Raw genomic sequence first — 18411 nt, forward strand, 5'->3', positions numbered from 1 at the left:
AGGCTCAGGAACCATCCGATGGCCCAATCAAGGTCGCATGGCTACAAGATGGAAAGGCTCCTGGTCCATGGGGACGTGCAGGTCTCACCGCCCCCAGCAGGGCCCCTGACACCCTTTCCTTGGCGATGGTCTCCTGTTCCACCCCTGCTGCATCTCCACCTCTGACTTGGCACACGGAGTGGACCAGCCTGGACCAGCCGGTACTGCATGAACCCTGTCTTCCCTGGCATGGCACTTCCTGCCACCGGCCACATCACAGCCCTTGGAGATGTGGGCCTTGGTACTTCCAACTATTTTCCTTGTTTCTGTGGGCCCCACCTCCCACAGGCCACACTTGCTCACCTCCCCAGGCCCTGGTTTCACACTGCTTCTCTGAGCTTCCTTCTCCTGCTGGTACTTCCTTCTATGAGCTCAGCCCACAGCCGGTAGCCAAGAGGCCCCTCAGTGACCTCTAATCCCCGTGACCTGCCAGCCTAGGCCGCCCACACTCTCACCCAGTTCACTCTGAGCTTCTTATATTCCCTTGAAAGAAGGAGGTGCCTGGACTCAGAGAGAATCTCTCTTTTAGGGAAGCAGTCCTGCTGCCATCCTCACAACCATAAAAGGCAAAATGAGAAAGAAAATTATGTATATATAGCTCCATACCAATATGTTCCAAGATCGCAAGAAATACTTCACTTCTGCTCCAGTCTCCTCAACCATAAGATGAGAATTTTGAAACCTCCTGCTAATGGTAGTGGGAGACTTAGAAATATTGTATAACCATCCAGTGTCTCAAATTCTTTACATAACTAACTGGATTAATCCTCACCATGGCCCTGCTGGTAGAGAGCATTACTGATCTCCATTTTACCGAGGTGGAAACTGAGGCACAGAGGGGGTAACTGACCAGCAGCGCTGGGATCCACCGTAGGCCTTTAATCCCTGCAGGTTCCCCTACAGGCCCGGGGAGCCAGCATCCTGGAGCGCTGGCCTGGGGAGGGGGAAGCTGGCCGGTGTCCTGCGAAGGCTGGAGTGGGGCCAGCCTTGGCCTAGGATGCAGGGAAGGCACATGATTCATCCCCAGCCTGCCCCCGCCCCCTCCCCCCCACCACCACCTGGAGACTCCCAGCCGGCCTCCCCACACTCCCTCCCACTCAGCAGCTGAGGAAACCAAGCCTGGGGAGAAAAAGGGGAAATGTCACAATGAAAGGGTTTTGGGGGGCAGGCATCTTGTAAGATGCATTTTGAAATGTGCACACTCATGTTCACACATCCCACACTCTTTGGATTGAAACATTTCCTCAACTGTTTGTGCATTCTGTTTTTAAAACTTCACCTTGAGCCCAAGCGAGGGGATGGTGTAGGGCAGTGGTCGGCAAACTCATTAGTCAACAGAGCCAAATATCAACAGTACAACGATTGAAATTTCTTTTGAGAGCCATATTTTTTAAACTTAAACTATATAGGTAGGTACGTTGTTATTAACTTAATTAGGGTACTCCTAAGGCTTAGGAAGAGCCACACTCAAGGGGCCAAACAGCCGCATGTGGCTCGCGAGCCGCAGTGTGCCGACCACGGGTGTAGGGGAAATGCAACATTTTTGTTTGTTTTTATACGTGGTTTTTGGCATCCTCAGACTTTGGGCAGTGGCACCCGGTTTGAGTTATCACCCGTCTATGTCGTCTGGGAGGGACTATGCTAAAGAAAGAGCTGTCAGTCCGCACAGGGCATCTGCCTGGGGAGGCCCCTTACAGGCTGCTCAGCCTCAGGGAGAGAAGCAAAAGGTAAACCTTAACGCAAATCATTGCACTTCTCATGAGCCACTACGACCTGGAACAAGAACCAGCCCAAGTTAAAACGCTGCTGTTTGTGGAAGGAGGAAGGAGTGCTTTGCCCCCCTTAGCACACCAGCCTCCAGTGCGCCTCTTGGTCCAACAGGGCTGCTAGTTTCAGTCACTACATCCCAATTACATTTCAGACAGAAATGACGCCTGCCTTCTTATTAAGACTTTCTGGAAGTTCCATCTACCAACTTCCTAGATTTTAATGGCTAGAACTTAGTCACATGGCCACACCTAATTATTAGGGAAGGTGGACGAGAGAGTGCCTTGGGTACATTGCCGATCTGAATAAAGTCAGGTCTAAGTTACTAAAAAGGGAGAGAATGGACATGGGGTAGGCAAATAGCAGTCTCTGCCAGTTACTCTCGGTTTCTGGGAAGTGACTCTGGTTTTCCATTAACAGTCGTCATAGAAAGTGTCTTTAATAATTACACCAACATAAAATAAAGTGAGTCCAGGTAATCAAAACACATATTAGGTACAGATGGTCTGTGGCCAGGTGGTGCCCTGTGACTTGTATAGAAGTGTCAGTCTCTTTTCTTAGCAATTCTGCTGTGGGTAGCAAGGAGAATTGGGGAAATCCCTTACTTTCTTGCTCTTTAAGAAAGCCTTTAAAAATCAGATATATCTTGTGAAAAAAAAAAACAAAAACAAAAAACAGAACAGAACACTTATCCTGCCAATGAAAAAGCTATTGCTGAAGTGGAAATACCGTTCTTGAAAATGTGCAGAAATGTGCGAGCTGTAAGTTGAGAATGGTATCATTGCAGGTGAGGACGTTTCTAGGAGGCTCTCAACAGCTATTTCACAGTTCCCTACTTGTGACTGCAGTGGCTGAAACACATGAGGTCCAGCCGCTCTCACACCTGTCACTCTGCCACCGGCTGATTGGCCAATGTCTCAACCACTCCGGACCTTCGTCACCCGTGTCTTGGCCCCTGTCACTCACATGGATGTGTGACAAAACTCCCACATTGTGACCAGCACACAGCAGGTGTCCAGGGAAGGTCAGGCTCACCTTTCTGTATCAAGTGTCATTTAGAAATCGGAGCCATGGGCGAGTTCTCACATATCCTGGCACTTTCCTGCTCGGAGAGGCTTTTGCTGATAGAAATGGCGCCATTGTATTGAGATGCTTGTAGCCCAGAGAGCCTGAGGACCTCAGGGGCTCTTGGACTGTGGGTCAGCTGGGAGGAAGGGGGAGGGCTGACCTGCCTCAGATGAGCCCAGCACCTCCTCCCTCATTCCCCCCAGCAGCCTTGGAATCTGTCCCTTGGCCTTCAGATGAAGTACTGAGCATGATTCCTCTGCTTTTTCGGTAAAAGAAGTTCCCACTGAATAAGCCCTCAGAGATTTTACAATCGGGTGACATCTGCACAATAAGCAGGGAAAGAAATAACTGCTATTGTGGTGCTAAATGATCCAGCACTTCTCCCACTCTAGGGAAGACAGCTGCCCCTGCCTCACAGCCTTTGCCCGCAGGCCCTGCCTAGCAGACTTGGTTTTCTGCGTTGAAGAAAGGGAGCTAGTGGCGTGGTACAGAGAGAGGGCTCTTTGAAGCGAGCACAGCCTTTCAAACAAAAGCAGGGCAGAGGGAGCCTAAGTTTATTGCACAGAGTTTACTGGGTTCTTTGATATAAGGTTTCTAGGGGGAGCCTCGGGCCCATCAACAGATGGGCAAACTGAGGCTAACAAGGATAAACTGACTAGTCCTGGCCACACAGCCAGAAAAAGTGGACCAGGCCAGGAGCCCGAGCCCCTCTGCCCCGGGCTGGGAGTGACCTGACAACAGGGATCCGATCCCCGTGAGGCTCCCGGGTGAGGTGAGCATGGGGCACACAGCACTGTCTCTGCCAGTGGGGAAGCCGAGGAATTGGGTAAAGGACGGTGTCCCACTCCTGGAACCGGCCCTGGCACTGTGTCTGTCCCTTGGCTGGGCCTGGGTGCCACCTTGGGGAGGCAGAGTATCTCTGAGCAGAGGCTTGGCAGAAGGTGTGGTGGGGAGCTGGCAGGCACTCCCAACAGACTGCATGTCCCAAGCAAATCCTGGAGCTGCTCTGGCACTTCTGTCGATTCGATGATTCAGAAACCCCAGGGCCGCTGCCTGGAGACTGAGCTCCAAGCCAGCTGTTCAGAGGCACACAGCAGAGGGGCACTGCTGGTCAGATGCAGCCTGCAGCACCCCACCCCAAAGCAGTTTTCCGAAAGTGAAGATGCTAGTGAGGTGGGAGAGTGTGGGGATTTGAGTATAACTCTGCCATCTGATGGCTGTGCAGCTTCGAGGAAGTCACTCTGCATCTCTGAGCTTGCGCCCTCAGTAAGTGCCTCCCCCCCCCACCCCTCCCCACCCCACCTTGTCACATTGCTGCAAGGATTAAATGGAGGCGATCCGCGGAAATAATTCCTAGCACAGAAATGATGGATTTTCCCAGGCGGGAAAGCATTACTTTATTTTCTTTAACAGGGTCCATCCTCCAGTCCACATTCATACACACATAAACATGATTCATGAGTCTGAACTAGGGAAAACCCAGAGAAACCATCATTCTTTACCAGATGCCTCATAATTCATCAGACATCCATCGAGCAGCTTTAATGTCTAGGTACCGGGCAGGATGCAGAAATCAGCCCGCCCTGGGCACTGCTCTGAGGTGCATACAGTCAGGGGGTGTCTTGTGGCTGCCTGTGCTGTGAGAGACCTGGGTGTGGGAGGGCGTTCCTGGGGAGCTGATGTCCAGACTGTCTGCTTTCTGGAGCTGCCCAGGCACACCGCTTCTTCCACGGGCTGTCTTGTTAGAGCCATGGTGCTGGGTTGCTGGCTTGGCTCAGGACAGGGGTGAGGTGCCGCGAGGGAGTGGGTGCCTCTCCAGGCTCCTCCATCTCCAGCAGGCAGTGCCACCCGCTGCCCAACCTCTGCTTACAGAGGCAGGACCTCCCAGTGCTCCACAGGGGGCTGCTTCTGCAGCCACAGCATGTGGAAGGGCCTGAAGCAGTCTGCACACGGCCTTCATACCCCATGCCAAGTGCTGTCTGCACGTGTTCCAATAAGTTGCTCACTCTAACCGTCGGCGATGGAGGTATCGGTCTCATCGTTTGCAGATGAGGAACAGGCCCAGAGGGCCCAGCACACAGCCACTCAGGCTGCCTTGGTCTCTGCCCCTGCATGTCCGGCCCACTCACTCCACGACTTGGCAGGTGGCAGCCCAGCTCAGACCTGCCCAGCCTCCAAACACAGCGTCTTCATTCCTGAATGTCCAGGTAAACACTAAATGTGCACGGCATCTCAGGGCCTTGCCAGTGAGATCTCACTGTGCTGGGAATCGGTTCCTCGGGCGGCCTTTTGATTTGCCCTTTACCACTAATAGAAGTCAAGGCCCTGAGAAAGCGGCTCACAGGGCGGTGAGTGGAATTCTGATCCTGGCCCTTCACTCCTGGCTTGCTCTCTCTCCTATGGAATGAAGGCGACCATCATGCTATCTGCCTTGGAAGCGACTTTCGGAAAAGAAATGAATAAAGGCTATGGAAACACTCGGGAAGGGTGGGGGTCATGCATGGGTAGCTGGTGATCTATGATTTCCAAGTTGGTATCATGTGCATTTTACAACAGCCAGTAGAGCCAACAGACATGAAAAGATACTCAATGTCACTCATCGTCAGAGAAATGCAAATTAAAACCACAATGAGATATCACCTCACACCTGTCAGAATAGCTATCATCAAGAAATCAACAAACAAGTGCTGGCGAGGATGTGGAGAAAAGGGAACCCTAGTGCACTGCTGGTGGGAACGCAGACTGGTGCAGCCACTGTGGAGAACAGTATGGAGTTTCCCCAAGAAATTATAACTGGAACTGCATAATGACCCAGCGATTCCATTTCTGGGAATTTATCCGAAGGGACCTGAAACACTAATCTGAAAGACTATATGCACCCCTATGTTCACTCCAGCGTTATTTACAACAGCCAGTGTTTAGAAGCAGCCCAAGTGCCCACCAGTAGATGAGTGGATAAAAAAGCTGTGGTACATTCACACAATGGAATGCTACTCAGCTGTAAAAAAAAAAAAAAAAGGAAATCTTACCCTTGTGACAGCGTGAGGGACCTGGAGAGTGTTATGCTGAGTGAAATAAGCCAGTCAGAGAGAGACAAGCACCACATGACCTCACTCATATGTGGAATCTAATGAACAAAATAAACTGACAAGCAAAACAGTGACAGACTCAGAGAGCAGGCTGACAGCTGTGGGGAGGTGCTGGGGAGCTGGGTGGGGGTAGCGGTGGGGGTGGAGGGACTGAGCAAAAATGACACACAAAAGAGAGAAAAACTCACAGACACAGATAACAGTGTGGTGATTGCCGGGGGGCGGGGGGAGAGGGGGCGCAGGGGGGAGGTGGAGGAGGGCAAAGGGGGAGGGATAAATGGTGATGAAAGGACAGTGTACAGATGATGTGTGTGGAATTGTGCACCTGAAACCCGTATAATTTTGTTAACCAGTGTCACCCCAATAAATTCAATAAAAGAGACAAAATAAAATTGCCACCCGAGGCTTATGAAGCAGCTCGTCTGCCATAATGAGGTTCCTTTTTCCAGTGTGAGGAGGCCCCACGCCCCTCTCCCGCGCTCCTGCTGCCCTGGCCGTTGCAGCACCACAGTCACTTATTTTTAGTTCTCTGTGGGTCAGACATTTCCTGGTCACGTGCTACTCCAGCTCTGACTTCAAAAAGGCTCCAGTTCACAAACGGAGGATGCTCCTCCCCCAGCAGCCTCCCCCCACCCCAGGCCTAAGCGTCCCATGTGGGCCCCACAGTCATGCAAACTCTCCGGGGGACACACTAAAACGCAGCCAGCCTTGCCTCTACCTGTTTAAAAATTTGAGTAGCTCCGTTTCCTGGTCCCTCTGCAGCCAGAGTTGTTTTAAATGTTAATTTACCAAGAGCAGCAGCAATGTCCAAGCCTGGGAGCCCCACATGTAGGCGGCCCTGGGAACCTGGAGTCCTGGCCCAAACCTGCCATGGTTGGTGGGACCTCGAATCCAGCACCTGCCCCACACCCTAAAGTGCAAAGACAGGCCTTCCTGCTTGTGGGCGACTAATACATGATCATAATGATGCTCCTATCTTAGCTCCAGTTAGGAGTATGCGTATTAGAATAGGCAACACGTGCTGGCATGCTCCTTTGGACCAGGTCCTGTCCTAAGGGCTTCATGGATGGTAGCCACAGGCACTCCACATCCAGGTACATTACCCCACTCCACCTCACAGGGAGGAAACAGAGGTCCTGGGGTCAAGTCCTCGCCCTGCCTTTGTAGCGGTGAGTGGAGGAGCTAGCCTTGCACCCAGGGGGTTGCTCCTGATTCTGTCTCTCACCCTGGGCAGCTGTGCTAGGTCATTCTCCTCCCCGGGGTCTCTGTGTGCTGGGAAACACTGTGTGTCCCTGATAGTTGGGTGGGGTCAGAAGCCTGATCCACCCGACTTGAACATCTTTAGGCAAATATCCAATATTTGCAGATGGGAAATAGTAATCCAAGGTAATTGTTACCTAAGCCAGGTGCATACTGTTTATTTTTTAAATATTTTTAAAAAAATTCTTAGAGAGAGGAAAGGAGAGGGAAAGAGGGAGGGACAGGATAGAGGAGGGACTGGGGAGAGCACCTTCCCTTTAAGAACATCTAGCCATGCAGCAGACTCCCTGGGCTTCAGGAAGCGTCAGGAGGGAGAGCAGCTCCATTGCCCTCACAGGAGGCAGAGCATGGGGGCTCTGGGGCTGCAGAGCTGGAGCAGGATGAACTCAAGCTGGCCCGTGTGTGCCTTTCCTCTGCTTCCCAGTCTGGGGAATGGGCACGCAAACGTCTAGACCAGCGATTATCAACCCAGGCACTGACCTCTTTTCCCTTAGATTGTCAAATAAAAAATGACAACAGCCAACACAACAATAGCCGTCCAGTATAAATCAATCAATTTTATTCCTATTTTTTGGTCATATTGGCAAAAGTATAATATCTTTTTTGGTGTGCCGCAGGATTTGTTTATGTGTGCCATGAGATGAAAATGGTTGAACATCACTGGTCTAGACCAGTGGTTGGCTAATCGCGGCTCGTGAGCCACATGCGGCTCTTTGGCCCCTTGAGTGTGGCTCTTCCACAAAATACCATGTGTGGGCGCGCACGTACAGTGCGAAGTTGACTTAAAACTTTAAGTAAAGTTTATTAAGTTAATTTTAGGGAACGTTGTGGAGTGAAAGAAGATGTAGTGTTGAGGATTGAGAAAGGTATGTTGAGATGGTTTGGACATATAGAGAGGATGAACGAAAGGAGATAGAAGAAACAAGTATACAAGACGAGTGTGGATGGGAGAGTTGGAAGGGGTCGACCTCAGCGAACGTACCTCAATCAGATTGAGGACGTTTTTAGCAAAGGCCAGCTTAGGAGTATGCTAATTACGTTAATAACAATGTACCTACCTATATAGTTCAAGTTTAAAAAAATTGGCTCTCAAAAGAAATTTCAATCGTTGTACTGTTGATATTTGGCTCTGTTGACTAATGAGTTTGCCGACCACTGGTCTAGACTACACACCTGTGTGCAGAATAAATGAAACGGAGGATGGGAAATGCCAGGAGAGCCCTGTGCTGTGGGTTAGAAGAGGCGTCCCACGGTGTTCACCAGCTCTCCTCGTCTGTAATAATAACTGTACCTACTTCAAGGCTGTCATGAGGGTCAAGCAAAATAATATTCAAAAATCTATTTGAGTGGACATTCAGGAGTACAATAAATATTAATTAAAGCCAAAACCGGTTTGGCTCAGTGGATAGAGCGTCGGCTTGCGGACTGAAAGGTCCCGGGTTCGATTCCCGTCAAGGGCATGTACCTGGGTTGCGGGCACATCCCCCGTGGGAGATGTGCAGGAGGCAGCTGGTCGATGTTTCTCTCCCATCGATGTTTCTAACTCTCTATCTCTCTCCCTTCCTCTCTGTAAAAAATCAATAAAATATATTTTAAAAAAAATTAATTAAAGATAAGTATCTCACCATGTGAGAACTTTCATAAAGACCCCGTGAGAGAGTAACATTGCATTTACTTTTCAAATCTCAAAAACACACTAGGTAGTAGGAAACTGCAACTAGTGTCAAACTTGGCTGTTTCTAAGATCCATAAGCAGTCACTCCATCATGGCCAGTATTTATGGAATACTTAGGGGGAGCCAGTCCCGCTATGTGGGTTATCTCACTGAACCGTCCCCCTACTCCCCCCACCACTGACCCTATGGGCCAGAGAGAGAATGATTCTTCTCTTGCTGTAGATGAGAAAACTGAGGTTCAGAGAGGTAGGTAATTTGCCTCGTGTCCCACAGCAAGAAAGTGGTTGAACTGCCTCTAACGGGGTCTGTCAAGGCCCTGAAGCGCGACAAACAGCAACCTCTTCTGAGAAGAATGTCCTTCCCTAGGATGTATTATTCAGGCTTTCTTTCTAAGACAGCATCACATGTAAGTGATGTGACTTCAATGCATCCTCCTAAAAGTAACTCACATGAACACTTCAGAAACTGCTTATTCAAGAGGCATAAAGTGACGTCTGTTTTCTCCTTACCAGAAAACCTTAAATAGTTCCAGCTTGGGGGCCACAAGAATAATTTTGAAGGAATATCTGCTCTTAGGGTAAATTCCTTTTGAAAGATACCCGGGTGGCAACTCCAGCGCTGGGACGAGAAGAGACGGCACTGGGTTCCCAGGAGCACCCATTTGGCTTTCAAAGCCCCCAACACTAACTCATGAGACAGGGCTCAGACTACAAACGTGCCTGAGTCACACATGAATCACTCAGCACTCTCGGTGTATCGTCACAGCAATCATTTCTAAATATTTGCAAAAATGGAATCAACAGTGGGTAGAAAGCCAGGGGCTGCTCCAGGCGTCATCAGAGGGAAGCCCCAAGATGCTGGCAAAGAGGCCGCTCCTGTGACAGCGACATGGGCAAGAGTGGTCCCACTATGGGCTGAAGTACTATCGGATTAAATAAAATGGGAAGTGTGAGCAGCCTGCTGCGGAAAAGATGGAAACTGAGGGAAACAGAAAACAACGTTCTCTTCTCAAAGACAGTATCTAATGCATGGTGAAGAGAAGTGGGTCTGTGTGTGGGAAGGGCAGCACAGGTATTTACGGAACACCTACTATGTGCCCAGCAGGTACCACATGCATATAATCCTTAGCAAGTAGATACGATGACTCAGGTGGGGAAACTGAGGCTCAGTGTGGAGCAGTGATTTGTCCAAGGTCACAAGTATCATGTCCTCTGAAGATTTTCTGGATGATCACTCCACAAGGGAGACTCACTCCCCAAGGTGAGCCCCTGCGCACTCCCACTGGGGCCCTGTAATGAGCTCCTCCGCTCACTGTACTTTTAAAGCTTGTCTGTCCCCTTTGTTGTACTGGGTTCTTGGAGGCAGTGCCTGGGTCTGCATCATTTCCATATTTCCACACCCAGTACAAACCCTACACACAGTAGGTTCTCATGTAGTACCTGCTATATGAAATGCTGAGTCTGCTTATTGCAAATCGTACATTTCCAGTTTGGACTACATCTGCACTACACCTCATGTAGATTCTACCCAAGAAATGCCTGTGGTGATCCTGGCCTCCTCCTTCGAATTTGCCCAATAGTATCCGACAGTCTGGGGTGAGGCCCAGCCATGTGGGTTTCCACAAGTCTTCCAGGAACCGTGAGAACCCCTCTTTCTCCCATTTTATCCCACAACCACAATGTAATTTTATTATTATTGTTGTTGTTATTTTTATCCTCCTTTTACAGATGATCAAACTACGGCTCATGGAAGATTCTGCTTTATTCAAAAAAGAAGCAAGCGACCAAATAAACTCATGTTAGAGGGTCATATCCAAGATGGAAGGTTTGGGTGTGCCTAACTATGAATAAAGCAGGCATGGGGAGGCGAGGAAGGAAACCACAGAGACCTAAAAGGGATCCAGGCACACCCCAGGCCTGACGCCTGAGGCACCTGCAGAGAGCTCACCCGCCCCCACCCCCCACCTCCACCCCCTACCCCCCGTCCTGGGCTTGGGCCTTCTGAAGCATCAAAGGGCTACTCACTCCATGATTTTCATTCTCATACTTACTAAGACAAGAAAAATTGTTAACATAATTTTCAAACATTTCAAACAAAAGAATATATTACTGTAACTAGTGGCAATCTATTTCAGAATAGACCCAGCAAGTACCTTGACTCAAACCTGTCTCCCTGCATGGGAAACACATACATCCTCTTTCTCCCTAGAATGCCCTGAATACCCTTTTTTGGCCAGGGTAGGCCCCCTCCCAGGTTACTCAGGCGTACCTGCCACCCACAAACATTTGCTCAGAAATTCCTCTTCTCACACACCCCAGCAGAGTTTTAAAAAAATCTCTGAAAGAAAACCAATAAAATGCGCCTCAGCCATCAAAAAACGACCAAAAACCAAAATAAACTTCCTTTAACACTTTCCCTCAAATATTTGCAAATAATTAATTCACTGTTAATCAGTTGACAATTACTCTTTCATACTTTGTAAATATAGACAGACCATCCCCAGTCCCAGCAAAAGTCACTTTAAGTGGGCCACTGCACAGTTAGGGGCTGCTCCCCGGGAGGGCGACCTGGCCAGCAGCCTTGTCACCGGGGGCCTGCGCCCACCGCCCCTTCACCCACATGGCCTCCTTCGCCCCTCTCTCGGGGTCGCACTGCCGAATCTGCTTGCCAGGAAGGCCGAGGGGTTTCCAGTGAGTCACCAAGAGCAGGTGGTGACGGAGGGACTGGGTGCTGAGAGAGCCACCACCCAGTGTTATATTTAGAACAGCACAGAAAATCCCAGCTCTGGTTTCCACCTGTTCAGATGTCGCCGCAGCAACCCCACTTCTGTTTCATGCCTCTTCCTCCCGAGGGTCCCAAAAGACCCCTGGTGGCCCTCGCTGCTTCCAGCAGCCACCCTATCTCTCCTGCATAGATTCCTCCACAAGCTCCAAGTGTCCAAAGGGACTGATTACAGGGCCCCGAGCTTCGCCAGCAGGGGCTCCCCCTCGGTTTCTGCTCCTAAACCTCAGGGTCTGCCTAAGCCTCCTGCGGGGATTTCTACCTGAATAGGGCACAAGCATGTGACCTGGTATATCCAGCTTTTTAATCTAGGGCCTCTTCGGCCTAGAATTGTGGTTCTCAGCCTTGGGTGATTTCAAAAGCCTCGATGTTCCGGACACACCAAAAACCCAAGAAATCCATCTCTGTGGAGAGAGGGGACCCAGGCATCAGTGTTTTTCAATGGGCAGACAATGTGAGAACCACAGCTCTCAATGACCGGTGCCCCTGTCCACACCCACCCTCTCTTCTTCCAGCAAGCTCCTGTGCACCCAACGAGACCCAGCCACCTTGCCAGCCCTCCAGGCATTGGGAAAGCCCTGTATCTCTGAGGTGCTGCACCCCACCTCTGCTCCAGCCTCCATTCACATCGCTGTCTAGCTCCACCTGACTGCTACCCCTGCCCCAACCTTGGCCACCAGACTCGGAGTTCCGGTGGCCACTCTGCGGGATCCTCTCCACAAGGATGAGACCCAATCACACCCTGCGAATGTGGACACTTACTTTACTGCTGATATTTGAGACATTTCTGGTCTGATCCATTTTGGATCATGAACTCCTTCATTCATTCAACAACCAATGGTGATGCCTCGACTCTCTGCTCAGTCCTGGGCCCCACACAGCAGATGAGAAGATTGTGGGGGTAGAGAGAGAAGCTAACACTGACACAATAAGACAGTCTTTGTCTGCCAGGAGCTTGCTGCCTCCACCATAAAGGAATAGTTACCACTTGGGGTAATAAATACTCTAACAAAGCTCAGCACTTCAGAGAGGCTGCTTGATTTTTCTGGTGAAGACTGGTCACTGGACCATGAGGGTACGAGTTACTGAGTCCTTGCATTTCTCTTTGCATAACACCGAACCCAGGGCTAATTAGGAACTCTCACCACTCCTTACTGAGGATGCTAATAATAACCTTCACATCAAAACATTGTGAAAGAACATGGGGATGGATAAGATAGAAACATGATTCTGTGGGTTAGCTCTTACACCTAGAAAACATTTAAAGTAGAAATGGTTGAGAAATGCTCTCTTACATAATAAACTTGGAGCGTGTGTGGCAGAGGACAAGATGGCTACTAGCAACGTGCATTTTCTACTTCTTTCTTACAGAATCCTTGTTTTGTGTGGATCTGCACATAACACAGTTAACAAATTAGATTTCTCTGCCTCCCTTGCGGCTTGGGGGTAGCCATGCTGTGCAGTGCTGGCAGATGAAACGTAGCTGGAATATGCCAGGGAGCTGCAAGAAAGGTTTGCTTTCCTCATACGAGCCCAGCCCTTTCCTCTGTGTTGCTTCTGTGTCTCCCTCCCACTTAGAACACGAGGAGGAGATGGCATCCCTGGGCGTGAAAGCCACGAGCTGAGAACAGCCGAGCAAAATCGCAGATGGAACCTTGGGCACGGACGGCATCGAGGCAGCCTCGCGCCTCCCTCAGACTTCGAGTAGCATGAGACTTATTTGCTAAGTTGCTACCATCAGGTTTCCGTTGCATAAAATCAAACTGCCAGGACTGGTGTGTGTGCCTCAGTGCAATGACCATGGGCTCCCCTGGCTAAACAGCCTCAGAATCCTCACCTCTAAAATGAGGCTGTAATATTCATTGTTATGGGAGATCAGAGATAATGTGCGAAAATGCTTAGAACAGAGCCTGGTGTGCAGTTGGCACTCAATAAATGTCAGGAATCGTAACTCTCATTTCTGGCAAGCTGTTTGTGCCCATGAGGTCAACCTATAAAATTCTAAGGTGAAAGTGGAAAGCACCGTTAAATGAGATACTGAGTACCAATCTGTGCCAATCTGCCAGGCACGCTGAGAAACACAGGCAGACTGACATAATAACAGTGTCTCGAGATTCCTGTCTAAACAATAAAATTAAACTGTAAATTAATTAAACAAGATTTAACTTAAAATCCAGTTAGCATCAGATTTATAGAAACCTGCTTTTCTACAAATTGTGTTACAGAAACCAGCAGCAAAACCATTGTTAGCAGCCGTATCTATCGCCTCATTCTAGTTCACAGCAGCCTCTGCAGGCCTGACAGATGACCTGGCTCTGGGCCGCACCCCTGACTCCCAGCCTCAGCTTAGCTGGCCCTGCTAAGAGCCTTGGCGTCCCCCATTTGGATACACAGAACACCAGCTGGTCTGCATTGTGGCTAGAGGGGATCTCAGAGAGAACAGAGTAAAGGGGAAGAAGGCACCCCACTCTGCTGGGCCCTCTACATGCATTATCTCACCACAGCCCTTTCTGTGGAATAGCCCTATCTTGCCCATTTCGGTGGATGAGAAATTAAAGGCTTGCAGTGGTTACACAAGGTCTCCAAGATAGCACAGCTTGGGATCGCAGTCCAGTGGGGACTTGGGCCCAGGTATGCTCGTGTCTGAGCCCTTTTGCTCTCTGGGGTGAAGGGTCCAGCAGCATGCTGCTGACAACGCACAGGAGTGCAGGATGACAATGTTCATTTTAAAGGCTGTGAGGCAAAGGAAGATCCATATTGGGAGCCTTCCCAGCCATGGAGAATGTCACAGAGATAATTAAGGGACTACATACTGACTTAGTCAGTGGACAATACATTTTGACGGTTATCGTGGATTCTGTTTATGACAAAGCAGCAAAGACTCAGCCTGGAGACATGTGTGTATGTGTGCATATAAGTGTATGTGTGTGTGTGTTTGGGGTTTTCTTGTGACCGATATGGTCTTCCGAGACCTACTATTCTCCTGGTTTGAAATGCTTTGTAAAGCTCTTGTGGTTAAAACAGAGTTTAAACTGTACTGAAACTGATGCACCACATCCATTTGAAGTCCCCCGGGAGACAACCAGGGCTCATTTTGTGCAGAAAGCACTCTATAAATGTAAGAGGATTGCTTGGCCTGGGGCAAGTTCTTATATAAACATATTTCCACTTTGGTTTTTCAGTGGAGTTTCCTAAGTAGCGTGCATTCAATTTCAAACTCAACAGGAACTGCTGGTCAGACATGCTTTTTGTTTAGATAGCACACATTTTTTTTTTTAACTTAGGAACATCCCATGGAGGATGTATTTTCCAAGTTTCACTGTGAGAATCAGAAGAGAATAGTTGGGGAGGAAGAAGGACGGAGATAAGATGGACTAGACCTTTCTACACCCCCCCAAACTGCCAGGCACTGGCCAGAATCGCAGGCCCTGTGCCCTGTGGCCCTGGGGGTACTCACCATGGTCATGGGCGAACACCAGCAGTTGCAGCCCCACCAGCATCTGAGCGAGTTCATCATAGCGGCCACAGTGCTCCCCGGCTCCATGGGACACAAAGACGAGGCCCCTGCAGGGAAGAGAGGGGAGCTGGGTCAGGAAGGCGGTAGATTGTGAGGCTGCAGCTCAAGCAGTCCAGAGTTTTCATGACATCACAAGTCAAAGACCAGATGGCAGACTAAATGCATCAATAAGTGAGAGGGCGATGGAATACTATGCTGCTGTAAAAAAAGAAGGAACTCTTACCATTTGCAACGGCATGGATGGAACTGGAGAGCATTATGCTAAGTGAAATAAGCCAGTCAACGAAGGAAAAATACCACATGATCTCACTCATTCATGGATAATAGAGACCATTATAAACTTTTGAACAATAATAGATACAGAGGCAGAGCTGCCTCAAACAGATTGTCAAACTGCAGCGGGAAGGCCGGGGAGAGTTGGGGGGCAGGAGGGAGAGGGGTAAGAGATCAACCGAAGGACTTGTATGCATGCATATGAGCATAACCAATGGACATAAGACACTGGGGGGTAGGGGAGGCCAGGGGATTGTCAAGGGCGGGGGAAAGAAAGGTCACATATGTAATACCCTTTGTAATACTTTAAGCAATAAAAAATAAATAAATTAAAAAAAATAAGTGAGCGGGGATTGCTCTTAGAATGCTGATGAGAGTCCCACAGAATGCAGTCCAGATCCTGTGAGGTCTCAGGCAAAGTACCCATCCTGAAAGCTTCACTTCTTCACCATAAAAGAGTAATACCAGCCTCTTCCTCTGCAGAGGGGTGGTGAGGGCTGCAGGTGCTAAATTACGTCAACATGACAGACAGCCTGGCACATGGCAGGCCCTCCATTGGTGCTGGTTTCCTCCCTAGCCACGCTGCCCAGGTGGACCAGCCCTAAGCCAAGCAGGGTGCTCCGTGATCAGGCCACAGTGACTGGCTCAGGCACAGGCATGTGGCTCAAGCCAAGCTGACTGGGTCCAATCAGAGCTGATCCCAGAGCTTTGGCTGAGATGGTCAGGAGAAGGCACTTTCATTTTCCCACTAGACTGCAGCCTTGGACTGTGGGCTAGAATGGCCCCACCGTCTGGTCCAAACTGAACTATGAGTTGACCCAACAGAAGAGAACCATGTAAAGGAGGGCCCCCAAGTCCTATGGTATTTCAGCCCTGAATCCAGCTGGACGTGAAGCCAGCCTTCTCCCCCGTCCTGCCTTTTGTTGTTGTTGCGGTCACTGGGTTGTCTGTCACTGGCAATGAGAAGAATCCTGACACACAACTTTTTCCTTTTTTGTGAGGAATGATTGTACTTCCACATTCATTCTTCCCCAGGCTGCTGGCATTTGTACTATGTGTGTGCCTTTTATTCTCCTCCCTCTTTCTCCGTCTGGCAAACTCCTCCCCTTCCTTCAAGACTGAGCCTTAAGGTTCCCCTCTGAGAGAGATTTCACAGCCTCCGAAAGGCTGTCTTAAGCCTCTGCTCTGGGCTCTGTAATCCCTCTGTCACAGGAGTGGTGACAGCTGCCTTCCGCCTACCTCCACCACCGGTTACAACCTTCTTGAGGACATTTCCCCTCACTTTCCTTTAGTTTCTAGCATCGTTTTGAGCTCATGGTGGGCACTCTGCAAATGCTGAATGGACGGATGAATGACAAAGGTTGTGAGGTTTTAAAACGAACAGCTATATTTTGCATCTAAGATCTGTGCAGAAGCCTTCGGAGCTAGAAGCAGAGCTTGGCTGGGGCCTCAGTCACCCAGGAAAGCCTCCAAAGAGGCATGAGTACTCTGGGACACAAGCAACAGCACCCACTGCACATGGCTCACCCCTGTGTTTACACTGGCTAGTGTCAGCCCAGCAGCGGTGGAGTTTGATGAGAGGGGATTTAGATTCTTAAATATACAACTGTCAAGACTCATATTCTTCACATATAACCCATGACGGGTTCGAGTCCCCTGGAACAAGGAGCGGCTGCTGTGATACACACCCATCCAATCTGTGCACATGAGATGGAGGGAGGAGGAGGAGGAGGAGAACAGTAGCTGCCATTTTATTGAGCATTTACTATGTGTCAGTTCCTCTGTTAACTCCATAGACAAGAGTTCTAATCCTTAAAATCACCTCGTGCTTTATCTTCTTCACAGCTGAGAGTGGAAATCAGAGAAGTTAATTGCCCAAGTCCACGACACGGCAAGTCGGTGAAGGTAGATCGGAGCATGTCAGCACCGGCTTTCAGGTCTCCAACAGGCCGTTAGTGGGCTCAAGACAAGTCACCTTGTCTTTTGCCGGCCTTGCCACTCCTCTGGCCACCTCCCCGGCTCACCTCCCTGTCCTCAGGAGGGGTTTCCAGCCTTTCTTCAGCAGCACCCGGTTCTTTCCAGCTCAGGGCTTGGCTTTGCCAACCCTTCTCCCTGGAGTGCCCTCTGCCAGCTCTCCCAGGGCTGCTTCTCAGGTCTCAGACAGGCGTCGCCTCAGAAAGGCCTTTCCTCCATCCCCCCTGGGGGGCCTCCCTCCCTTGGACCGCTCTGACCCGCACTGGGCCCTCACTGCACGGCACAAGTGGCCATTTACTGGCTCTCTCCTCTACTTTGAGGTCAGCTCAAGAGGCCCAAGTGGCAAATCCCAGAACAGTCCTCCAGTCGAGTGGCACTGAGCAAGGACCAGAGAATATGTGTTGAGTGAATAAACACCTTTTTTTCAAAAGCCTGTATTCTTTCTTTCAAAAATATATATTTTTATTCCCTTCAGAGAGGAAGGAGAAGGGGAGAGACAGAAACATCAAAGATGAGAGAATCATTGATCGGCTGCCTCCTGTAGACCCACACTGGGGATCAAGTCTACAGCCCAGGCATATGCCCTGAACTGAGAATCAAACCGTGACCTCGACATTCAACCACACCGGCCAGGCAGCCTGTGTCCTTTCGACAACTCCTCTCTGCCAGGGTGGGAGGGGCAGGACAGCATGGCTTTGTTTCACCACGCTACATGCTTTATTCTTTGCGCAGAGCACAACGTCCCAGAGTTAACCTCATTTTCCTTTGACATCTGTTCTCCCTGCTCTTTTCCCCAAAATACAAGAGAAACATTTCACACCCTCTTCATTGCTCCATGGGATGCCCAGCCGCCTGGTTATACCTGCCCCCTTGACACTTCTGAGATCGGCTGATGGGATCCTCTCAGCGACTTAGAGCACAGAGAGCACAGGCTGGAACCTAGTTATCATCTCCGACCTGCAAACGGG

The 18411-nt window shown here is 49.8% G+C and overlaps 1 protein-coding gene across 4 annotated transcripts in view; it reads right to left on the reverse strand.

Annotated features, from left to right (window-relative positions):
• Positions 1–18411, reverse strand: part of MGLL (monoglyceride lipase) — a 104122-nt gene that overhangs the window by 47846 nt on the left and 37865 nt on the right. For all 4 annotated transcript variants that reach the window (XM_070420750.1, XM_070420749.1, XM_070420748.1 and 1 more), the window contains exon 3: positions 15137–15243. In XM_070420750.1, coding sequence (XP_070276851.1) covers positions 15137–15243 — 107 coding nt within the window. The remainder of the gene's footprint in view (positions 1–15136; positions 15244–18411) is intronic.

This window comes from Myotis yumanensis, unplaced genomic scaffold (assembly GCF_028538775.1).
Source record: "Myotis yumanensis isolate MYYU_CA2020_CCGP unplaced genomic scaffold, mMyoYum1.0.hap1 SCAF_7, whole genome shotgun sequence".
In the NCBI taxonomy this organism is placed as follows: domain Eukaryota; kingdom Metazoa; phylum Chordata; class Mammalia; order Chiroptera; family Vespertilionidae; genus Myotis; species Myotis yumanensis.